At 34.4% G+C, this 25,070-nt stretch overlaps 4 protein-coding genes and 1 pseudogene across 21 annotated transcripts; 2 read left to right on the plus strand and 3 right to left on the minus strand.

The window, feature by feature from the left end:
• Positions 1-615: 615 nt before the first annotated feature.
• LOC140970918 (peptide methionine sulfoxide reductase A5) lies at positions 616-2,934 on the minus strand. The gene is made up of 4 exons (XM_073432906.1): positions 2,588-2,934; positions 1,565-1,677; positions 1,314-1,458; positions 616-1,031 (listed from the first exon to the last, which is right to left on the minus strand). The coding sequence occupies exons 1-4, from the start codon at positions 2,873-2,875 to the stop codon at positions 834-836; spliced, it is 744 nt and encodes a 247-aa protein (XP_073289007.1). The 5' UTR covers positions 2,876-2,934; the 3' UTR covers positions 616-833.
• A 762-nt stretch (positions 2,935-3,696) lies between these two features.
• Positions 3,697-4,113, minus strand: LOC140960577 (protein SMALL AUXIN UP-REGULATED RNA 9-like). The gene has a single exon (XM_073418885.1). It carries the CDS (start codon positions 4,100-4,102, stop codon positions 3,809-3,811), a length of 294 nt encoding a protein of 97 aa, XP_073274986.1. The 5' UTR covers positions 4,103-4,113; the 3' UTR covers positions 3,697-3,808.
• A 1,890-nt stretch (positions 4,114-6,003) lies between these two features.
• On the plus strand, positions 6,004-8,246 carry LOC140970920 (uncharacterized). The gene has a single exon (XM_073432907.1). The coding sequence runs from the start codon at positions 6,263-6,265 to the stop codon at positions 8,180-8,182; it is 1,920 nt and encodes a 639-aa protein (XP_073289008.1). The 5' UTR covers positions 6,004-6,262; the 3' UTR covers positions 8,183-8,246.
• A 3,253-nt stretch (positions 8,247-11,499) lies between these two features.
• Positions 11,500-20,047, plus strand: LOC140970921 (uncharacterized). Of its 18 annotated transcripts, none has more exons than XR_012174213.1 (7): positions 11,646-12,276; positions 15,879-15,986; positions 16,070-16,136; positions 16,317-16,355; positions 16,588-16,660; positions 16,753-16,903; positions 19,154-19,233. XR_012174213.1 is itself a non-coding variant. In XM_073432909.1 (7 exons), exons 1-7 carry the CDS (start codon positions 11,906-11,908, stop codon positions 19,159-19,161), a joined length of 831 nt encoding a protein of 276 aa, XP_073289010.1. In that variant the 5' UTR covers positions 11,646-11,905; the 3' UTR covers positions 19,162-20,047. The 18 variants fall into 18 exon arrangements, 8 of the variants coding, with proteins under 8 accessions (XP_073289010.1, XP_073289015.1, XP_073289014.1 ...); XR_012174214.1 differs by having other exon boundaries at positions 16,588-16,674; positions 16,838-16,903; positions 19,154-19,227; XM_073432909.1 differs by having other exon boundaries at positions 16,588-16,674; positions 19,154-20,047.
• Positions 20,048-20,384: 337 nt separating this feature from the next.
• Positions 20,385-21,898, minus strand: LOC140970928 (thiosulfate sulfurtransferase 18-like; annotated as a pseudogene).
• Between the last annotated feature and the right edge of the window lie 3,172 nt (positions 21,899-25,070).

The raw sequence follows: 25,070 nt of genomic DNA on the forward strand, positions 1-25,070 counted from the left end.
TAAAATATTATTAATTTACCATATGATGTTTTTTATTTATTTTTTTAATAGAAAGTGTGGATGCAATGCCTTTTGTTTTTTGTCTTCGGCATAACTATTTGCTTTCTGTTCAACTTTTTCCCATGAAAAATATTTTTTTTATTATATTAAACCGAAATATATTATTCAACATCTGAGTAGAGCAACTCTATTTCAAAAAAATAAAAAAAATCCAAATATATAACTTATTTTCTCGTAATATTTCTCTACCTTTTTGGTTTGGGCCTTCATTTTTTTTAAAATTTTTTTGAAAGGGGTCTTCATTTTAGTCTGCGACTCTTTCAACAAATATCCATTTAGGTATTGACTACGAGGTAAATGAAAATTCATCAAGGACGTTTATTTTCTTCATACCTCGAACATCAAAATATTCTACAAAAAGAAAAGGAAAGCAAGCAACTGAAGCCAACATCCCTTAGAGTCCGTTAATAAATAATTCATCAAAGGATATTTATGACTCTGTTTTCCCCTTACTGTTAAAAAGTCCGTTAAAACTGCGAAATTTAACAAGAAATAGATGTAACTGTATATTTACGAATTTAGACATTGGTGGTTAGGCCAGTAACTAATCCAAGCTCACAAATTACAAATGAATTATCAATGGTCCAGTAGAAAAGAAGATATTCCAGTTGCCAATACGAGTACCTCTAGTCCAGTACAAATACGTGTTGTTTTCAACCACAAAGCTCGAGAAAATAAATCATTCTCAGCTATGTCAGCTCCTCAAGAAATGAATAAGTTCGCGAATGATCTCCCAACAGTATCTTGTGTCGAAAAGAACACAGACTTTGTAACTAAATTTCCCTAAGAATGGGCCACCCTTTTCGCACAATTTCGCTGATCTTTGAATCTATCTGTTTTTGTATCCTGGGTGGACAAAGTTCAGCTGCATATCCATTAAGCTTTGTCGCCAGGACAGACATCTCAAGCTCTTCTTCCGGTAAGTTCCCAATCAATTGAAGAAGAAATGGATTTAATTTGAGCTCGAATTTCTGCAGATAGGAATGTTAAGAGCTGGTCGTTAGCCCCTGATCTAAGAGATCGCTGAATGCTAGGGAAGAACCAAACAAGCACCACAACTTGAATAACAGAGAATATAGCAAGTAAATGCACGATCGCAGCGGCATTAATTTCAGATTTGTACGCAATCCCTTTTACCATGCGAAGCCCAGCAGTATTTCTTTTCATGGTTACGAGAATACAAATGACCACTGAGGTTATCATCAAGAATTCTTCAAACTTAAAGATTAAACAGAAAATAAACAATAAAAAACCTGATGTTCAGCTTCTGCACGATAAAATGTTCCTAGTTGTTGAATTTGGGTGGTAACAACACTATTTTTTGACCTTGTTTGCTCCTTTTCTTTGCTGAAAGCAGCAAGCCTGGATTCTTCAGTTCCATTTGTAAAGATTATAGACCTGCTCAGGTAAGATGCTTGGGAATGTAAGAGCTCAGGCCTTCTTAGTGAAAAGTTTCGAGTTGAGTATTATACATGACAAAGGCTGAAGGAAAGTAAACTAATACCTGTATTGATTTCCAACATCAGGACCTTGACCAAATACTTGCCTAGAATCATGACTCGCCCAGAAGACCTCTAGTAATTGTCTGAAAGTTATAACTCTTTGATCGTATTCTATCTGCACAGTACGGATGGAAGAGTAACTATTACAAGAACTAAGCTTGGTTACAAAGTCGTAGCATGAAAACCTAAATACAGAGTGCTTCAGAATCACAACAAATATGAAACATGAGGAAGTTCCTTAAATCTCAACGAGAAGCCCCGCACCTCATTGAGATCACAGATTCACATTCGCGTACTCTCCCAACAAAGAATGCAGTTTCAGCACCAATTAAAGATTTAAATAATTCAATATATACATACAAGCTGTAAAATATTTGCCAGTTGACCGCTACCAAAGGCATCAAGGCAATTCAAGAAAAATGGGCAAACATCAAACATTCCGCACAATTAAATTTTGACAAGGATAAAAGCCGTGTCTTGAATCTTGAGCATCCGGAGAGAGTGGAAATCTCAAACCAGGGACGCATCAAGGAAAAATCAATATTTTAAAGAAACTAACATGCACATCAAGCATATTCAGTTTGAGTGCTTCGCTGCCAATGAAAATCCCATGTTGGTTGTATTCTTGATAACATTCAAAATCTTACCCACCGAAAAAATCCCCTGAAATCAATAATTTCTCTTATGTCCCTCTCAGTGAGAGCCAAGCCATCTCACAGTCATTCAAAATTCTAAATGCACCTCCTCATATTTTCGGATAATGCCTCTTAGCACCAAACCAAATCATTTTAGCATGATCCAATGATAAGTCTAGCATATTTTTACCAACAAATAATTCAAAAAATACATGGCAACTCTTCTTCTAGCTCTCAGTTTTCTATCTCATCAATTTCCACAAACTAAACCAGTAGCACATATATACATTCTAATCAACGAGCAAATATACTAATTCATTCGAACGATTCCAGCTGACAACAAAGCTCGCAGTCAATATTTGAATCGACAACGGATCGAGGAAAATTAACCTGCACACACTCGGCGTGATCTCCCAAGCTCCGGTATTCCGGGTTGGATTTGGATCCGCCGCAGTAACCAGCGGCGGTGTGCACGACGCCATGCAAGCATCCGAACGACGCTTCGGACCTCCAGAAGCTTCCGAGTGCGAAAACCGCTGTCCTAAGTGGCAGATCCGATCCTTCAGTCGGGTTTGCAGGAACCCGATCCGGAAACCTGATGCTCAGAACTGAGCTTATCGACAATAGGATTACGGCCACAAGGTGAACCGACACAAGATTCATTCTTGCCCCAATCATCGAATGGGAAGTCTAGCAGTGAAAAAAACTGAAGAAAGGAGCCGAACAAAATTTTAATTAACCCTCAAATATTAATATTTTCGGAGATATACCCCAACGTCACGAAATTTTATATACGAACAAAATGATTCGATTATAATTATCAAGAAAATAATATTTTAATCTCATAAAAGCTCTAAGAAATTTTCAAACTATTGTATGTTTTAAACAAGTTAGGATTATAGATTAATTTTGTGATACGAATCTTCAACTTGATCTGGTCTATGAAAAATATTACGTTTAAAATAATTTTTTTGTAAATATGGATCGATTCAACCCGTCTCACGAATATAAATCTACAAGACCGTCTCACATAAAACTCACTCTTATTAATTAACCGACAAAAACAAATAAACATACATTATTTGATATAATCCATGACTCTGCTCGATAGTGTTTTAATGTTTTTTCTTTATATTTTATATCAGTTTCCCTTGTATTAATATGTTCGACTGATTTATAAGTAATGGGTCGGGCCGTCTGGGTCAAACCCAAAAATTAAATTTTTTTGTGCATCGACCCCTCGTCTTGTCTCAATGTGGAGTTTTGTACGCAACGCTGTATATGAAAAATAATGATTGTCAGAAGATGAGATACGACAATTTTGTTGAAATAAGTACAAATATTTCTTGTCCGTTGCTTTACCATTATGATCATAAGAACAGTTTTGATATATAAATACTTAATTTGAAAAGCTAAACGCAACCAATTTTACAAATATTTGGTTTGCGATACATTAATACTTCAAAATTCATATTGGTTCAGGATAGATAGAAGAAAATAACGGTTCGTCATACAATTGAAAAAAAATACTAAAAGATAATCCAATTAAGGTGACACTCGAACATACATGTAGTTTAAATAAATTACAGCACTTCCAATTCAAAACGTCACTCATCTTATCATGGAAATCAAAGAGCAAAACTCTTGTTCATCACAAGGGATGGTAAGTCCAGCATGGTGTTCGAATCCGAACTCTTCTTCCGCCCGGAGAAGTAAATTTTGAAACTCGGGGCACCCCAAAAACGTGATAGGAACTATGTACCGAGCCCTGTTTTCGCCCACGTAGACCACGAAATGACCTTTAGGAACGTCGCATCTCTTGCCAAAATTGGAACATTTTTTGGCAATTTGCTTGAGTTGTGCTGGATTTTGAGGGCTGGACTTGTTTGTTTTTCTAGGTCCCATCACTTGGTCACTTAGCATGCACCAAAGAATAGATTAAGGATATATTTGTGAATGTGGGGGGATAAGTACTTTGTATGTATATTTATATTTATTCGTGTGCGTGAGAGGAAGAGGTGGGAGAACAAAGACATGTGTAGTGTAGGAGTTCAGATGTTACAGGTTCATTTCTCTTTTGGTATGTCCCCTACATTGTTGTTACTTCTCCTCAAGACATTAGGACAACAGGACCAGTTCTTCTACCTCCTTGGCACACGTACAACAAATTAATGATTTATTGACTTTTATTTTATGATGATGGAATCTCCAACCATCACTTTTCGGTGCTTACATGATAAACCTTCGTATCAACGCTGTAGCATGCAAATCGTGCTTAGTCAAGTAAACCACATGAAGAGGTAGTGCAAAAATTAACTAAACAAAGTTTCATAGCCCTACTAACACTTGTTTCCGATGTTGTATGGAGTTCAGAGTTTCCTTGTTATTTATTCATTTTGCCTAATAATTTATTCAACCATGCAATCAAGTTACACCATCATAAGTCATAGATAGCACCCAAATTTGACGAGTATACAAATGATAATGGATCAAGATTTTCGTATAGATGGTGAAACTCTTGCTCGGAATATTCTCATTGTCTTATTATGAAGCTGGGTTCATATAGCATATTTATAAACGAAAACGACAACATATTCAGAACTCATCATGTGTCTGCATGTTACTCTTGCTCGGATTAATTGCATGCCGATGTATGGAGACAGAACTACTTCAAAGGACATTACACTCAGAAACATGCATCTCCCCTTTCATTTACTCACTCGGCTAATAAGATATTTCCATTGATTAGGAGAATGTCCAGAAAAGTACAAAAACATTCTGGAATATTTATGTACGATAATGATGGCCATGATCTATCCATATCAATGTCAAAACAGAATTATAGGGAAACAGATTTCAATTGGTCGAGTGGCTTGTTTCGAAACAAAGTATTATAAAACAAGAGGCCTACTCATTATAAAATAATTTATTTTTTTAAATAGAATATAATAATCAATCATGTTTCTTTAATCTAAATCACATGTCACATGTAGATTTGAAAAACAAGATTAGCACTCGCTAAATTATTTGGTGTTTGATGCGTTCTTCTATTTACATATAATTGGTTGTTAAGATTGTCTGATTTTGGCTTAAACACAAAATATTCGACTGAGTATTTATTACAAAGCTTGATGGCTTGGTAAATGTTGGATAAAAATATTGAAGTATACAAATAGCTTTCCAACCAAGATATGGGACAATACCTTAGGGTTTTAACTTTTAAACGAACCACTTAATATGATGAAAATTTTACAGCTCGGAATAGATATATTCGAACACGAGATCGATTCGAAATTATAAATTTTTGGTTTGACTTCGGTTCGAATCAGATCTCGGGTTTGAGTTCGAGTTCGAGTCAAAATATTTGAACATGTCTGTAAACTATTCGAACCATTGCTCGAAAATAAATACTCGAAAAACTCAAAATTTAATAATTTAGTATATATATATATATTATATTAATAAAATATCAAGATTCACAAGTGACCAGAGAACTATCAAACAATATAATTTGAGTTTGAATTCTAACATATTTGAATTTGAATTACAAATTCAAATATTTTTCGAATTAGCTCGACACAAAAAAGAACAATATGTTAAAAGTCAAATCTACGTCACTCGATTCAAAATAAAAATATATAAACAAATATAACATGGACCGAAGATGTACTTAAGTGGACAAAGTTTTTAAAATCCTGCAATGGTGCCGAAATTTGTTGCAAAAAGGTTCGTTCTCTGTCGGAAATATGATTAAACACAATTAAATTTAATATTTGTCTAAGCTCCAATCAGCATCCACTTTCTCCATTTGTAATCTCCAATAACGCACTTTTTTACTTGCATTTTTCCATACATAGAAACCGAAAACTGTCAAAATGAACTTGCAAGTCAACCTCCGAATCAATCACCGCTAATTTGTTGCGCCGGAAATTATTACGTTGAAATATTTTCTTGAAATACCTTTTGATAATCAACAATTTCATCTCTGTAGAACATTTTCTTGTTTAAAAAACTGGATCAAGTTCTGGGTGTGCTGTTCTTCGATTTGGATTTGGTGTTGGATTGATGGGTGAGTTAGTGAAGCAGATTCTTGCGAGACCCATTCAACTGTCGGATCAAGTTATCAAAGCAGTGGATGAGGCCGCGTCTTTCAAGCAAGAATGCTCGGAACTCAAGTCTAAGACGGAGAAACTCACTGGGCTCCTCCGTCAGGCTGCTCGTGCCAGCAACGACCTCTACGAGCGTCCCACGCGCCGCATCATCGATGACATGGAGCAGGTCCTCGACAGGGCACTTTCCCTCGTCCTCAAATGCCGTGGTAACGGCCTCGTGAAGCGCATGTTCACTATCATTCCCGCCGCCGCCTTCCGGAAGATGTCGTCCCTACTGGAAAATTCCGTCGGAGACATGTCTTGGCTCCTCCGTGTTTCGGCCCCTGCTAGTGATCGAGGCGACGAGTATCTCGGTCTACCACCCATCGCGGCGAACGAGCCTATCCTCTGCCTTATATGGGAGCAGATAGCCATTTTGTACACGGGTTCCGCCGACGACCGCTCCGACGCCGCTGCTTCGCTGGTTTCATTGGCCCGGGACAACGATCGCTACGGGAAGTTGATAATTGAAGAAGGAGGAATTGGACCCTTGTTAAAATTACTCAAAGAAGGGAAATTAGATGGACAGGAGCATGCTGCAACTGCAATTGGGCTCCTTGGTAAAGATCCGCAAAGTGTCGAACATATGATCCACGCCGGTGTCTGCCAAGTGTTTGTGAAAGTCCTCAAAGAAGGTCCAATGAAAGTTCAGGCAGTTGTTGCCTGGGCCGCGTCGGAACTCGCCTCTCATTACCCCAAATGTCAAGATCTCTTCGCACAACACAACATTATTCGATTGCTTGTCGGCCATCTGGCCTTTGAAACGGTGCAAGAACACAGCAAGTACGCCATTGTTAGCAAGGCAACATCCATGCACGCAGCTGTTGTTCTTGCGAGTGGTAATAATGCTGCTGATAATGGGAATAATTTGGACGGTGAAAAGAGTTTGATTTCCCATCCTTTAGACAAGAAGCATCCTACGAATCAGATGCATGATGTGGTTAGTAACACTATGATGATGAACCTTGCAAGGCAAAGAAACAATCTTGCTAATGGCGAGAAGGCTAAATCGGTGCATGATCTGCAGAGTCTTTCGGTATATGTTTCGAGTAATAAAGTCAGGGAAATGGAGGATCCTGCCACCAAAGCTTATGTTAAAGAAATGGCAGCAAGAGCTCTTTGGAAACTAGCAAAAGGGAACTCCTCAGTCTGTCGAAGCATCACAGAGTCAAGAGCGTTACTGTGCTTCGCGGTTCTCTTGGAGAAAGGGCCCAAAGAAGTTCGTTACAGTTCAGCTATGGCATTAATGGAGATTGCAGCAGTAGCAGAGGAAGATGCTGACTTGAGAAGATCGGCGTTCAAGCCCAATTCACCGGCTTGCAAAGCTGTCATCGACCAACTATTTAGTGTACTTGAAAAAGGCGATTCAGAACTTCTTGTTCCATGTATTAAGGCAGTTGGGAATTTAGCTCGAACCTTCAGGGCGACCGAGACGAGAATGATAAGCCCTTTGGTGAAGTTACTCGATGAGCGTGAAATCGAGGTTTCTAGGGAGACGTGTGCCGCTCTTACCAAATTTGCATGTTCAGATAACTATCTCCATCTTGACCATTCTAAGGCTATCATCGGTGCTGGTGGGGCGAAGCATCTGGTCCAGCTTGTGTATTTTGGAGAGCAGAACTTGCAGACATGTGCATTGGTTCTGCTTTGTTACATCGCGATGCATGTACCAGAAAGTGAAGAACTTTCAGGAGCACAAGTGCTAACGGTGCTGGAATGGGCGTCGAAACAAGCTTCTTTGGTGCAGGATGATGAAGTTGCGAAATTGTTAGCTGAGGCCATCAGAAAGTTGGAGCTGTATCAATCCAGACATCAAATTTATCCCTCCTTATGATATCTCTAGCATCGGTCAAATTTTTCATTTTGTAAAACGAAACTCTCTAAATAATATAATATAAGAAAAGAAGTTGAGTACTGCAATTTCTCGTTGTATAAAATTTATTATTTGTTCATTACCAAATAAGAGGTTAAAACTTGAATTTGTTTTTTTATTTTCCAATTTCTGGTTCCAGACATCTATTATTTGTATCAGTTTAAGTTTGGTTTGGTGGATAAAATAAACTAATGATTAGTGTGTAAATGATAAAAGAAATTATTGTGATAGAAATGTAATATATAATGTAAAATTGTATTATGTTTGGTATGATTTTTAAGTGTGGGATAATTTTGAATTTTTTGATGAAATGACAAAATTGCCCTTTCTTTTTTTTTTCCTTCTTTCATTCCGGCGGCGGCGGCGGCGGCCGGATACGGCTGCGGTGGTCGGCGGCTGGCGGTGGTCGACCGGAGGTCGTCGGCAGCTGGCGGTGGGTCGACCGGAATCTGTGGCGGCGGTCGGCCGGAAGCGGCGGCGGCGGTCGGCGGAGATGGTCGGCGGCGGCCGGCAGTGGTCGGTGGGGTGGTGGCCGGCGGTTGCCGGTGGACGGTCGGTGGAAGGAAGTGGTGGTGAGTTTGAATTTAGGAGAAGGGTAAAATTGGAAAAATAAGATGGATTAAGAGTGGGATAAATAATCCAAGAGGTATTATTTTAACCTACCTAATATAACCTTATCATTCATAGGATGGATTGACTTGGTTAAATAATCACGCGTACCAAACGAGGGATAAAGTGAGTTAAAAAAAATAAACACACCTTATCACATGAACCAAACGCCCCCTCACTATATTATAATGGATCAGGGTTTCATAAAAACTACTTTGATGTTTTAAGTGCAGATTCTATAATGCTCCTAAATTTATTAATTAAAATTTTAAAAAAAGGGTATAAGAAGGGTAGAAAATTAATAATTAATTTCTTCCACTTTTTGTATAATTTTAATTTTAAAATTGTAATATTTTGTTTCACTTTTCTCTATTAAAAATACTTTATTTAGCACATCTTAAAAACATATAAAACAACACGACGGAAGGCCAGCCAAGTAAAGCTAGCTCCTCATGTTCTTTATTTTTTCTTCCAATTATGTATTGTAGCTTTCACAAGACAAAGCGTGTGTTTTATTTATAGTACTAGTTTTTCACCTGTGCGATGCATGGACAATTATTTTATCTAATTGATTATTAAAATTAGTATGTATGATAATTTGTTTATTTTCTCTGTAATGTGACTTTCATAATATAGATCTTAACAATGAAACACTGAAGAAAAGATTCATTTTTGTATTTCGGTTGAAAATTAATATCACGCTTGTATTAGACAATGAATGACATAATATGATTATCAATTATATTGTACTCACATATAAATTTATGTACTATGTAGAAAACAATAACTGTAACAAAATAAAATGATAAACATGATACAAACTTTTAATGTGGTTTTAATTTCAATAAATAATTTAAATTAAAATAAAAATAAACTAAATGGATTATAGATCATATAATTAGAAAACAAAAACAAATTACAAATTTTGAAAAACTCATTTAAATACAACATATATCATTGAATTTTTCGGGTTGCTATCACTATCACATATCAAAAAGTTTTAGATCCTTAGGATTCGTAACTCTGGATACAGCAACATACACTTGACCATAACTAAAAACACGGTTCTTCAAAAAAAGTCCTACATGAGACAATGATTGCCCCAGATTTCTGTTGATTGTCATTGCATATGATACAATCAAATGATACTGTCTTTGTTGAAATTTAAAAGGAAGTCTTAGATTAGAAGGCGTCAATGACATTTTTGGAATAAGGACTTTATTACCTACATTACTTCCAGTAAGAATTTTTCCTTCCAAAACATGGTTTCCGAGCCTTGTCACGATCAATCTAGTGTCATTGCATAATCCAAGAGAATGATCTATGTTGGAGATAAAGTACTTTATTTAATTTAAAAAAAATCATACAATTTGTAATATCACTTAATGGAGATATTGATGTTGGAATCAACATCTTGAATGAACCATGAAAACTAAATTGTTGAGATACTATGGCTCTCAAATCCATATTTTCTGTTTAAATATTTACAACAAAAAATAATTAAAATAAATGGAACTAATTTTAAAAGAAACATTTATAATGATAACTCACAATATAAATGTATTCAAGTAAAAAAAAAATAGTAATTGATATTTAATATAAATTTATTTAATAGGGATTATTGACAATAGTTTACTATACAACTTCATAATCAATTTTGGCCTTGAAGTAATTTAACTAACAAAATTGGCATGTTGAGTATGTCAAATTCCATACATATATTTTAATTCTAAATATGTTAATTAACAATTTTTCCTTGTTTATTTTGCATGAATAAAAATAATAATAAAGTGGTAGTTTATATTAAATTGACATACAATTCTTTTTTAATCATCTATATTAATTCGAAAATTGTTGGTCAAATATTAAAGTTGATATATTGAAAAGAAAAATGATTTTATACTATCATTGAAATAAATATATTAGATCGCAAAAATAAAATCAAATTAAAAATTAGTTCATCTAAAATATTGATGAAATTTTTTAATTATAATAACCTTACATCTATATATATATGTGTGTCATTAATTTTAAATTAATAAAATGATTTCAACGGAGCACAATTTTTGAAACATGTTTCAAATTTTCAGAATTCATATTTAAATTTTGAATAACAATTTTAATTTGGTTTATAATTCCCAGAATTGAATTTAATTTCTGGATTTGAAATTTGAAATGTAATTTAATTTGGTTTGTAATTCCAAGAAGATATTCAATTTTCAAGAAGTTATACACACAAACATTAATATGCAGTTTTAATAATGAATTAAATATATTTAGACATTTATTATAATATATAAGCCATATTTTTCATTTATTTCTTTTTTTAGAATGTGATTTAGGCGGGAACTTATTAAATCTAGCAAACAACTCTGCTAATATATATANTATAATTATAAGAAATAGTGATGAACTATAATGCAATTTTGATATATAAATAAAAAAATAAATAAAAAAAGAAAGAAAAAAATCCAATAGGAAAACTTGAAACTTAGCAAATACACATAACTTGTATTAAAATTTTAAAACTTTATTAATATATATATAATTTTAAAAAGATCATCATATCAAAAAATTAATTATTTTAAGTGTAACAAAGTTAATGATCCAGTATAATATAGATAATAAAAAACAATGGGTATATTGGGATTGGATTGAACAGGCCTAGTTGTAATACGTTCACTTGCAAATTTTCACTAATCAATTGACTTGTTTCATATTGAAATTCCAAATTCCTGTATTTGCTGGAGTTTTTGTGATCTTCACCAATCATGGGAGAGGAGAAGGTTACTCGATCGAAAGGGGTGGTGACGAAATTTAACGATCAGAAAGGGTATGGCTTCTTTCAACCCGACGAGGGTGGCGAAGATCTTTTCGTTCATCAAACCACCGTGAAATCTGACGGGTTTCGTACTCTTCGCGAGGGCCAAATCGTCGAGTTCACGATCATTCTGGAGGGCGACAAGACTAAGGCCGTTGACGTCACCGCACCCGGAGGTGGCCTTGTACGGCGGGGAAGTGACAGAAATAATCGTGACGGAGCTGGCGGTGGATACGGGTTTAGTGATCGGAGGAATGGTGGAGGCGGCGGAGGTGAATGTTATAATTGCGGTGAGTTTGGGCATATGGCTCGGGATTGCATCGACAGAATCGGTGGCGGGAATGATAGCAGTTGTTATAACTGCGGGGGGTATGGGCATCTGGCGAGGGAGTGTCCAAGTGCTAGCCGTCGCGGATGTGGAAATAGTGGAGCTTGTTTTGCCTGTGGTGAGCCGGGGCATATGGCGAGGGACTGTAAGGGTGGTGGAAGCAATCGTGGTGGTGGTGGTGGTGGTTTTGGGAGGTTTGGAGGCCGAGGCAGCGGGGTCAGCGGAGGGAAGTGCTTCAACTGCGGGGAGTCTGGACATTTTGCTAGGGAATGCACGGAACCGCCTCGCAGATGATCTGTTGTGACTTTTCTTTCTTCTTTTTGGCTCCGGTTTTGTTATTTTCTTTTAAATATTTAACATCCTGGGTTATAGTTATAGCCTTATAGAGTGATGTTTGGTTAATTTTGGTCGGCATGCTATCAACTGATTGACGAAGGGAATTTCTTTGAATTGGTTGGTATACAATTGGAAATATTTTTCTTTCTTGGTTGTCATTGTATTTACTTCTTTCTCTTGTCATCTTACCATTCTGCGCGTGTAAATGGTTGGAGTACCCTATAATCTACGTTCTCATGGTTTTAGGCTCTGTTTTATTGATGCCCTCGAGGGATTATTTTTACTTGGTGGTTGTGGTCTGAGAAACTGATTGAACCAATTATCTTGATGTTGATTTTAAGCTGCCTGCAGATAGTTTGTTCTCAGTTTGACTGACTGAAAAATGCTATTTGAGGCGATGCTTTACTTGGATATGAATGGTTGATATGTTATTATCGATCATGTTTACTTTTTATGGATTTGTATATGATAGTATCAGTGTGTACTATTTCTATGAAGCTGGCGCTGTAAGAATATTTAGGAATAGAGTTGATGACTGATACCATTTTTCATCAACTTTTAAGCTCTGTGATTTTTTTATATGACATAATTCAATTGATATACTCCATACCCACTTGATTGTTCCCGTCACCTCAAATCTACATTGTCATGATCTTAAAAAAAGATTCATTCCCTCGGGTATTCTGTGACATATCCCCATTTGAATTCCTTCGATATTTTAGGAAGGAAAACTTGGAAATTTTCCAATATATAGTGGTTACCGATGTCTCATACATGTACATGTCACCGACCTCTTTGTCTCTTACTTGTTTGTGCTAGCCAAGGCTGCCCCTTTTCCACACTTAAAATTATGAGTTTTGAATATAAGATAATGTGTGATGTATGAGTTATCACCTACTTTTAGACCAATAGTTTATGTTTTATTTATTGCATCATAGATTGACAAATACATATCGTATTCTATGTGGAATAATTTCTTCATACATGTAGATTCTAGGAATACTATGCTTTAGTTTGTGTTGCATCCTTGAGTGTTTGTTGCTTTATTCGCTATATTTTGGAGATGGCTAAAATCTTTTATTAGTGTATCAGTTTACGAGTTTTTAAGGTGCTTTTCCATGTTTAGAATATTATTGGTGATGTTTGGACAATATTCCGTGTGGGATAGTATTGATGAAATGATTATTTACTATCAGCACTTCATACCTATTCACTATTGTGCATGAGGTTGTAGTTCCCATCCTTTCTTGCACTGCAAATGGTTTGATGCCGATTGATGTTTACTTCGAGATATATATATATATATATATATATTTGGGTTATAATTTTATGGAACACCAAAATAGATCTCAAATATGTTAGAAGTTTACCAACATCTAAATCAGTATATTGTTGCTCTCTCCAGAAAGACCACCAAAAAAGAACAAGGTGGAAACCAATGTAGAAACTGCACGATTTAACTGGCTGCTTCAATACTCAAATCTTTAATTCGTTTGTTTGTTTAAATTATGATGAATCATATACTTGACAGATATTGGTCATCTTAATATTAATATTAGATATAAAATGCATATATTTTGATCAAAGATTAATGATGCACAATTATGGATATTTGAACACAAATACAACATGGATACAAGATATGATAATTATTAGAAAATTTGGATACAATGTACACATATATAACATGATTCCAATATATATATATATATATATATATATATATATAGAAGTAAAATTATTATACACAGCTCTGTCTGCCTTTCCCAAGCACCAGCAATTAGTTGGTGGCGGTACGAAGGACAAAAGAATGAAATTTACAATGGCTGTGGTAGAGCGTTGCTCTTTTTTAGCTTTCACGGACTCAATCCATCCCTATACACATGTTGCTACATGTATGTTCATGCTTTTCATTTTTTGTTTTCGTAATTATGTTTGTTTTTTTGTTTGATTTGCAGAGTTTATTTTGTCAGTACCTCCATGGAAGTGTTTGTTGGTTGTTTAACTCGATTTTCCGTCTTGTTTACCACAAAATTTCCGCGAAGAAAAAAATGATAGCTTATACTGCATATGTCATAATCCAAGGTGAGAATGTCAAAATTTTAAATTAAAATTCAAACGGTATCATCATCCTCAATGGAGGGGACTAAACTTGCCTCGATCCTTTTAATCCACACTTTCTGTTACCGTCGGGTGGCAGCTGAACCTAAGATCTTCTCCAGGGAATGTGTGAATCTCCAGTAGATTTACCCCATGTATCACCATTCATTTGGCAGCACAATGAACATGTTTCCTTTTATGCAAAGTTTCAGTAAAAGCGGACAGGTGATAATTTTACGTGAAGAGCAGTATGTGGTAGAAAGAGAACAGTAGGATAGAGCAATAAAGATTGTAAATGCTAGTTTTAATTTTTTGGGAGTTCAATTTGGGAAATACAAAGATAATAGGCTTTATCTAAGCTGAAAATAAATTAATTTTTTTTACATGCAGCATCAATGAAACTTGGGGCTTTTATGAAGCTGAATGTATCTTTGCAATGAATGTGCACTGCTTCAATGTACCTGGGGTTGTTAATATTTTTCTCTATAAAAGATGTGCACCAACTGTGAATAGCTAGATATGCATACTATTAATTTATCCTATCTGTTTTCATCTACCTGCAGTACGCTGCAATCTCCATAAGTATATTATCATTTATGTGCAGCATAAGGCACTCTAAAGTCTAAACTGGAATAATTTCCTAGATTTGCATTTTTGTTGACCGATGGGATAATTTGCCACTATAGGTGAAATTAAGATGTATCGAATTAGTCAGTGTTTAGTTCTGTTTTCAATTTTTCATACCTTGAAAATTTGCTATAATGGGATACAAATAAAACGGAGTAAATGGAATATTCTATCGCACATCTTAGTATCTTATTTGCCCTGAGTTGCTTTTGGATATGCTAATTTGTGGTTCCCGTTTCTCATTTACCCAAAGGATAAATGGCATTTATTTGGTTCAAATAAATGCCATTTATCCTTTGGGCTTTAATCCATGAAAATTTTCTGGTTTTTTTATGTTCTCCTTGTTGAAGTGGACCATTTATGTGTCACCACTCTCTTTTATTTTACGCAGATTAGGTTAATATTGACCACTGCCTTTATTCCTTATTTTCCGTGTCTTACTTGTGAAAATTGTGAAGGAACTCGAGTCTTACTTCGTCACTACTACAATTCCTAACTATGACCCCGCAACACACTGTTTCATTGGAATGTGCTTAGTCCTTATAATTGGTCCTTGGAATGTACCCTGACTTTTTCTTCATTTTTAGATATCGACCTTTTGGAGAATTTATGTGTTGAATTATTTATTTAAGGAACTATAATTGATTTTGTATGATCAAGCAACTATAAAGTGATTCCTTTTTTTCACTCGATGCTTCTATGACTTTGAATACCAAATTTTATCCGGCGAAACTGAGCATTTACTACACATTCACGGTTTTCATGAAAAGAAGTTTTGTGTGTCTTGTATCATGTATCTTTGAAGTTCACTAAGATTCCTTGAATATCATTTCCAGTTGTATGGCATTTCCTCACAGCCATTCTCCACATTCTGGGTGGGATAAATTTCATGGACTCACAAAAATCAACACTCGTGCTCAGCTTCACTCGATCAACATCCAAAGGTTTAAGTATGATGTATATTTGGAGGCTAAGCGGAACGTTGTTCCTGATTGCACTTCATCATTTTCCATTGATAACGTGATAGGAATTACAGCTCTAAACTTGTAGGCACCCTGGAATCAAAGTGCTCGGAGCCAGAAGATTTCTATGTGGTAAATATGCTAATCAGGGGAAGGGGTTATTAATGCAAGGAAATCTATGACAAGGTGATTGCTGACACTCAGGGGTTTTATAGAAAGAAGATGAAAAAGCATGTCATTTTAATGTGAAAGAGGGTCAAAAAGTCAGCTACGTGGTTCTCATGATATCCAGTGGCTGGTTTTTTGTCACAGGTCTCTTCGGAGTCCACGTCACCGGTCACTCAGAACTGGGTAACTTGTGAGTCAATTTCGGTATATGTTTCAACAACTGTTTTGGCAGTTTATTTTTCTGAATTGGTTTTCCTTGCCTTTTCATGCACAATGACACATGTTCATCTATTTTTCATTGAATTCAAAGGCGATGCACATCTGTGTGAAGCGTTGAACTAGACTTATTTCATATTTATGTTATTTTGGTCTGCAAATATTATCCGAGCATGAGATACGAACTTTTTATGAACAGGGTGATATCTATGGTGTTCCATGGCTTCTTTTGGTGTTATCAAGTCTGTATTGGATCAATCAGAGATGGGAATGTAATGCGCATCTTGTACGTTTCTTTCTTTCTATTGTTTTCTTATTTTAGATTTTCTCTTGTTTATCACTATTTCACTTTCCTCAACTGTAGTGGATAGTCCATCATTTAAGGATGGAGAGAATTGTTGATGCCTACTTCACTTCGAATGTGATTTCCGTTATCACTGTTCACCCAAATGTGAGAGTTTGTCCTTCGCAACTCGGTTTTCTTTTCATGCTATTTCAATTGAGATTCCATGGAGGTATGTAAAGTTGATGATAATGGCTAGATCAATTGCTTTCTATATTATATTAAAAACACATGCGGCACTAGCAAGAACTCCTGATTGGTCATGTGCAAATGAAACGTCATTGTTGATTATGATGGTTTCAATAAATAAAGCCACTTACGATTGCCGTGCTATATCATACCAATTATTATGCATATTTCCGAATAAAGGACCCCCACTTCTAGCGGATTTTTATGTCGAAAATATTGAAAGGCAAAATAAAGATAAACAAAATGATATTGACCCAGACTTGATAGACTGAACTTTGGAGTTGATCCAGTGCATTAGATTACTAGTTTGTGGAAAGATAAGCGATGGGACCATTTTGTTTTTATTCTATGTGTTTTGGAACACAATAAAGGGATTAAGACTGACAAAGTTAATAAAACGATATTTATAATTTTCTGCGGATATGTTCCTTGTGTTAGTGAAGGCTACCATTAATGGGAACAGCCCCCTTCGTGCCAGTAAGTGTGAAATCAATTTAAGATAAACATCACTTTAATTATTTTTTGGGGCCAAAAACATATGAGTGGGATCCAATCTAATGGGCTACATTTGTGTAATCTTACCCAGATTTTGTCAACGTCGTATTATAACGTTTTAAAAGCTTTTTTTTTTTTTTATTATTTATTCCGTTCTCTGGTTCGCATATCTCCATAACTCCATTACTTTTTCATTCAAAACAAAGAGAAGGGCATTTGTGATCCAAACCATCCTTTTTAGGGGTAAGGCATGCCAGCTATTTCTTGTATAAAATTTATTGTTTGTTCGTACCTGTAAGAGGTTAAAACTTGAATTCGATTTCTTATATTCCAATGTATGGTTTAGTTTTGTTGGGAATCGTAATTTTTTGTTTGTGTGTGTTCGATGTATTCTTTATATTAGTAAATTGATATGATCTATAGTCCACCATAAGAAAAATTTATTGGAATTGAGAAGTAAATTTTTTTAGGTTTCATATGCTATTTTTTCGGAAAATTGAAGCCAATTGAGTGAAATTCACTTCTATAAGTGACATGTGAGCAAGGTAGAGTATCTCGATTCAATCCCATTTTTGGAGAAAAGTCATTGAATTAACTTATTACATGTATTGAGAAAAGTGGGCAGTCGTGTGTCGGGTGTCGGATCTTTTTTCCTTCAAGCGTTTTGGGTTGACGTGCTTGCCAATGTTATTGTGATTTTATTAATGCCTAGTTGCTTTTTGGTAATGGTGAAACAAATCTAGTTAAATGACTAGGGCATTGGATGTGAACATCCCTCTTCCATTAAAAATAATTGTTATTGTGATTTTATTAATGCGTAGTTGCTTTTGGCAATGGTGAAACAAATTTAGTTAAATGACTAGGGCTTTGGATGTGAACATCCCTTTTCCGTTAAAAATAATTTCTCTTGTTTCAATTTCAATGATGAATGATGATATAAGGTTCTTTTCGTGTTTACCTCAGAATTTACTAAATGAACCAATTATGTGACAATTACTTATCCTCAATATATTTAATATCGACTACTCTGCTTACATATCGTTTCTGGAGTCATGCCTTTGCAATTGTGACATTCCTGAATATTGGTATATGATTTATTTTGACAAGATGTCCAAGAAATGAATGGATTACTAGAAAAATATCCATGTTGACTTGTAGAGAAAGAATCGGACTCCATTACTGTCCTGGTGTCTTATTAGTTGCATGAACGTGTTACCATGGACTAATAACATTTTACTTTTGTGGCGTATAAATTTTTTTTTTCAGTGATGATCGTATAGGAATTTATCTAGCGAAAAAATTCACTGTTGGTAAGTTCAATGTTGCTATATGAAATTGGATTAGTGAATATTGGCCAACAATAGTATGCTATCATGCATGTAGTGTAGGCCAGGTGACATCGATTGACATTCTGGATAATATACTAACTGGCGGCTGCTTTCCGCAATTTATGGGCTTGTGTTAGGAACTGAAAAGTGATGATAAAACTGTTGTTTGCTGCCTAATATTCTCGTGAAGTTCAAAGGTTTTGTGAAAACTGGATAGTGGTTTGATGAAAATTACTGGTATAGAAAATCTGAAATAAAAGCCAAGTTCTTGTAAACCCCCCAAGTAGACACCGAGTTTTTTGTGGAATAAGGGGTTATGGAAGCAGAAATGCGTTTAGTTGATGGGAGCTGATTTATTCAAACTTTTATTTTTGTTGCATTGTGTGCATAATTATTTCTTTATGTGCCAGAATTGTAAGAGTGTCAAATGGCTGAAATTCCAAAGTCCAGCAAGGGATCGTTCAAGAATGAGGTGTTCAAGAGGTCATCTTCAGGTACAAGGGATAAGAACGTTCGCAAACAACAAAAAAGAGAGGACTACCCTGTCCAGATGCTTCCAGCTATGAGGTTAGCGGTTTCCAAACCTTACGCATTTCGAGACTTTCAATCCATCGGTCAGAATTTTTTCAACAATAAATTAGCTACTAATCAAGAGCAAGAATTTGTGGCCGGTGCTTCTGGTGTGGATGCTGACAACGGCAGTGGAAGTTGTAATGATCCCAGTGTTGAAATTTCACCGAAAGAGAAGTCCCTCAAGGCTACATATAAGCTCGACCTCAACTCTACTTTGCCTGACCTGAATGAAGCTGCCCCTTCTGAACTCGTGTCAATTAAAGATGTTGATCAAGATGGGCCTTCGTTCATGGCTAATGACCTCCTAGAGGCAGTGCAGGTTGTCCGTAAACTGGAAATTGAGGGCTATATCTCGGGGATTTTCAGAATGAAATTCCTCTCTTTTTTAGGCTTGAAGGCCACGGCCAAAGAACGCGATGTCATACGTACCTTCATACGAACTATGGGTGATGATCCGCGCTGCTTGGCTGGACAGTTAATTGACTCGTTCTCGGGCGTTGTAAACATGAAGCCATGAAATGGTTTCTTTCGAAAACCTGGGGCATTTTGGAAGAGCGACTCAGTTTATTTTGCCTACCATTTCTTGGAACTGGAGTAATTCTTAACTATGATATTTTCGTTGTGGTATTCTCTTTATGCTGACTTTATTTTTAGTTTTGAACTACATGATATTGTGTGGATACAAGCTTTTGTTTTTATTTAGCGATTTGACTGAGGTTAAATTTACATGATGTATTGAGTTTGTGGTTTCTCGCAGCAGCACATTCTTTTAGCATTGTGACTTAGTTTTTGGGCACGGTACAAGTTTCGACTTTGCATACTGAATACCACAAAATCAACTTCAAAAACTTTTGATTTGAAATGGGATGTAAAATCTTTTGTTTACATGATTGCATGGCATCATAAATTGGGCTTTGGCTTATTTTCACGTTTTTCCTTGAAAACAAAGTTCGTTACTTGAGCATTTGGATTTGTCATTTGGTTTTGCATGACCAATTAATCTCGATTCTACTCGACCCCTCGAATAGTTAATTGACACACTCGAATTAAATCTACTACAAGAATCAATTCTTGAAACAAACACTTCAAAGCTTCTCCTCAAAATAATATTACACGTTGTGTCTGAGATAGAAGGATGATTTCCTGTTACATTACTTCTAAAAATATGTTGCAGACGTGCACAAATTATTACATATATCTTCCACACAAGGTAGAACACCATTTGGGTCGATTTTTTTTGTAGTAATCAGAGCTCCACGGTCAAAGCAGATTGCCAGTCGACTCGATTGCAGCCCTGTTCGGAACCATGGGAGGGTTCATAGTTAGCTTCTTGACGGGTTGCTGTTTCGGAATAGAAGGTGGGTTTAAATTTGGCTTCTTAACCTCAAAACTGCTCTTCACCCACGCAATATATCCCCCTCCCATGTTCTATGCATGTTCGAATCCCTACCAATAGAAAACCACCGATTCATGTCGAAAGTATCATAATTTGATAACAATTTCAATCATATAAATAGATTACACATTTTATAATATAGTCAACAATATATTCATTAACCACACACACACACACACACACACACACACACATATCAACATAAAATTTGTATATAAAAAATTATTGCTAAAACTAGGTCGTCCTTACAGCATCAAGAAGATCGGTGGCGGCATACACAGACCTCACCCCACTTTGGCAACCCTGGAATTTTAATTTCTTGACATTAGATTTCACTCTAATGTAATAAATATCCAGAGATAAACAGTCTTTTTAAGCGCTTATTAGAAGCGAACCATTTTACATCTAATTCTTTAATATCAATATTTTTCTCCACATATATGAATATTTAATTAATTACCACAACAAGATGATCTTCCCTGGCATGTGTGGACAAAACTTGATCCATAAAATTCGGATTTTTCACTCTTCCTGAATTTTAAATATCATGATATGAATATATAAATAACCTGAAAAAGAATAGAGAAAATAGATTAAATATAATACAACCATTTGGGGTACTAAACATGTATGGAACGTTGAAGGCCTTCTCCACGTGACCATTTTGGAATTCTTCTTCGGTCCTGTTAAAAAATTTTAATTTTTAAACCAGAAAAAACCCACAAAATAAATTGCATGTTGAATGCTTGGAATTTAGATCACAGCCTTAATAAAATCCAAAAATTATAGTAATTTCGTAAACAAATATAGACCGGAAAACGTAATTAAATTCAATTTGACCTGACATCAATATAGAGGTAGCCTGAATTTAGAAGATTTCTTGCTGCATGAACATCAACAGTGATAATCTCTGCATTTGAACTGCAGAAACGAATGCAAAAAACCCAAAAAAAAAAAAAGGTTATACATATAATTGCAAGATTTATTTTCTATTTGATAGCTAATATGAAAAATATATACCTTTTCTTCGAATCCATTAAATTTTGTGAGAGGGGAAATTATTGGGTTGTAGGTTGATATGCTGCTTCTGTGCTAAAAGCTTGCCAGTGGGTTCACGCCATTTTATAGCCAGTCTGGAGTGCCCATAATGGAGTAAACACGGCACCAACTGAATGACATATTTATGTCTACAACAAGAAATGAATAGTGGTAGGAGTAAGTGAGCGATTATCAATAATCAGAAAGTTTGATTTCTTTCCAACACTTTCTAGGCTGTCGTATAGGGTTTGTTTAGTATGATTTACCCGATTAACTTGATTTATAGGCCACTGCGTTAGCATGATGATTTAATAATAGCGACTGTGAATTCTATTATCATACAAAAATAACCAAATATATATATATATAATCCAATTTCTATATCTAGTAGTATTTGTCTTGTTATTTTTATTTATTGACATACATCTATTAACAATGTCTTGGAAAAATGTGTAATTTTTTAAATTTGCATTCTAATGATGTTTTTATTTCATGTGGAAAAACGAGCAAATTTATATGATTGATACGTGATGGAATAATAATTAAAATAAATTTTATAGCCAAAAAAACTCCTAATTTTTACTTATTTACCATTCAAATTAATAGTCAGTCACTTGGGATCAAACTGATTTTAATCTGCATCACACTTCAATTGTTTCATGTCTAGATACAATTAACATAAAAAAACAATAATTAATAAACAATATTCATCCTTTTCATTATCATACAGCACGAAGTGCCGTATAGATCTTTCTATTTTAATTGTTGTAACAAACAAGTCATCACCAAATCCTTTTGCTAATATCAAACAAAAGAAACATAATATATTAATAGTGGGTCTCTTGTAAGACGGTCTCACGGATTTTTATTTGTGATTCGTGAGACGAGTCAACCATTTCCATATTTACAATAATAAGTAATATTTTCTTATTTTCGTGTGTGGTCTAAATAGGAGATTCGTCTCACAAAGTAATATTTGTGATATATTATTATATATAGTATAATTTAAAATTATTTGCTCAAATTAAGAAGTTCATCGAAATTGTGTGATCCGTTAAATAATAGTGATTTTTTAAAGTGAAATCATCTAATTTTATGTAAAAGAAATTTTTTTTTTGGGTTCTTTACATAAAATTATTAATTATATCCTGATTAAACACGAGCAAAAATTTCAGAATTTCCCTTGGTGCACAAAGGTTACGAGATGGATCACTGAACCAAAAGAAGCATTTTGGTAGTGAAAGAAAGAATGTGGCTGGCAACTTTATTTTGAAAGTTGGTTTCATTTTGTATAATTAATGTCTATTATTTAAATCGATTCCTGATATGAATAGGTGAAGGGGGAATTTTGGGCAAACATCTTTGATAAAATATGTATTAAAAAATTTATTTTAATTTGTCAAAATAGGTATGGTCCAAAATGAAAATATACCGAGGCCTTAATTTATTTTTAAAAATGAAATCATAAATTAATTTAATATGTTATATTTCATTTTTATATAAAAATACAGGAGAGTGCACAATTATTTATTGTACACTTAACACGCGTCCATTATTTCTTTTCTTATTTTTCTTTTTATTTTCTCTTTCTTATTCGATTTAGTTGCAGAAGTGCACCATTCAGATTTACAGTACACTCAATCACGGTTAAAGACTTCAACGTAAAAACACAAAAATTAGGCGATATGAGTCATTCAACGACCCATCTTCCATTCTGCAATATTAATTTTTAATGTAAGGTATATTTTGTAGGAACCTATATAATTAATTAATTATTAATTTATGATTATGATAGAGAAACAGGAATGGAGCTAGGACTTTTTTTTGGTAAAATTTTGTTACTTTGAAAACTTTTTAAGTTTTGGTAATAATAAAAAAACATCGATTTATTTTAGAGTTTAGCTGCTATTTGTGTGTTTACAGGTTTCTAGCTGGACATTACGAAGTCAAGCTGAACATTACGAAGTCAAGTCGAGCTGTATTCAAGACTCTAATTGCACAAGTTCAAACTGTAGATTGGTTTTTAGCTGGTAATGTTCACACAATCAAGTCTATTCGTCTGCATATTAGCTCAATTCTATAAAGTATATTTTGACCAATCAATGCACATTACCCGACATCTTCAGTTGGCAAGAATGTCTCCTAAAACGACAAGGATATGATGCATATTCTTTCTCACTAATTAATCAACTTTTTAGAAGTCGTTAAGTTTTATATTTTTATAATTGTCATTATGCATTAATCACGGCGTACTATAAACAAAAAAGGGGACAAAAGACAGTTTTCTTCTATATATGTCAGATGCTAGTACATATGATCATTGATGATCTTTTTATCGTTGAAGGATTTTCATTATAAATAGGCATATTCATGATTGAAGAAAGAGACGAAGAACCAATTTAACTGATTTTATCAAAGCAACAACTATCTGTCAGATTTCGAGCACTCTACATCTTACAATCTCAAATCGCTCATTTTAGCACACACTCATTCTTATAGCAGATCATCAAGGATAAATCCTTACTACCTTTCTAACTCTAACCGCTCAAACTACTTTTTAGAAGTGTGGAAGTTTTGTCTATTTGAATGAAGATATTTGTATTGTTATTGTGTTGATACTAAGAGCTTTGATTTAGGCAATGATAAGTCTTAATCAAAATATATTTATATAAAGAGTTGTATAAATCAATGTATTTTCATCTTTATATCTTTGTATGTCTTATTTTTTTATCTAGTCGTTGGGTTAAAATATTGTTTAATATTCGATGTATATCGTCACTAGTCAAGTCCGATCCGACCATATTCGCATTTGAAAAACATTTTCTGATCCTAACAATTTTTTCCCAAAATAATCAATTAATAAGAAAATTTAAAAAATAAATATAGTGTTTTCACATTTACTCACAAAATTATAGTAATAATAGTATTTATTTCTTATGTAAATTAAAGATATATTCTGAAAATTCTTAAATTAGCCCAATGAAATATTTAAAAAATTAGAAACTATTGATTTAAAATAAATTATATAACAATTACAAGAAACAAGAATGCCAAAATTTTCAATTAATTGGGCGATGTGAGCCATTCAACCAATTAAAGTTCTTCCATTCTGCGATATTATTATTTTTGTTGTGGGTTATATATTTTTTAGAAATCTATATAATTGGACTAAAAAACGAGTATTACATTCAACACGAGAATGTTTCAAATAGTTAAAAAATTCCAAAATAATCAGTTATTAAAAAATAAAATATAAATATAAATTGTTCACATTTACTCACAAAATTATAGTAATAATAGTATAATAAAACATCTATAAA

Source organism: Primulina huaijiensis, chromosome 2 (genome assembly GCF_012295235.1).
Source record: "Primulina huaijiensis isolate GDHJ02 chromosome 2, ASM1229523v2, whole genome shotgun sequence".
Lineage (NCBI taxonomy): Eukaryota > Viridiplantae > Streptophyta > Magnoliopsida > Lamiales > Gesneriaceae > Primulina > Primulina huaijiensis.

What these genes read in the sequence shown, in the direction of transcription:
- LOC140970918 (XM_073432906.1), bottom strand. Translation starts at nt 2,875, where the DNA reads ATGATTGGGGCAAGAATGAATCTTGTGTCGGTTCACCTTGTGGCCGTA. An exon ending in ATCACGCCGAGTGTGTGCAG is followed by an intron (nt 1,678 to 2,587) that starts GTTAATTTTCCT and finishes CGTACTGTGCAG; the next exon opens with ATAGAATACGATCAAAGAGT. An exon ending in GATGTTGGAAATCAATACAG is followed by an intron (nt 1,459 to 1,564) that starts GTATTAGTTTAC and finishes TTACCTGAGCAG; the next exon opens with GTCTATAATCTTTACAAATG.
- LOC140960577 (XM_073418885.1), bottom strand. Translation starts at nt 4,102, where the DNA reads ATGGGACCTAGAAAAACAAACAAGTCCAGCCCTCAAAATCCAGCACAA.
- LOC140970920 (XM_073432907.1), top strand. Translation starts at nt 6,263, where the DNA reads ATGGGTGAGTTAGTGAAGCAGATTCTTGCGAGACCCATTCAACTGTCG.
- LOC140970921 (XM_073432908.1), top strand. Translation starts at nt 11,906, where the DNA reads ATGGTGGAGGCGGCGGAGGTGAATGTTATAATTGCGGTGAGTTTGGGC. An exon ending in GATCAATCAGAGATGGGAAT is followed by an intron (nt 16,661 to 16,752) that starts GTAATGCGCATC and finishes CCTCAACTGTAG; the next exon opens with TGGATAGTCCATCATTTAAG. An exon ending in TTATCACTGTTCACCCAAAT is followed by an intron (nt 16,840 to 19,153) that starts GTGAGAGTTTGT and finishes TTTATGTGCCAG; the next exon opens with AATTGTAAGAGTGTCAAATG.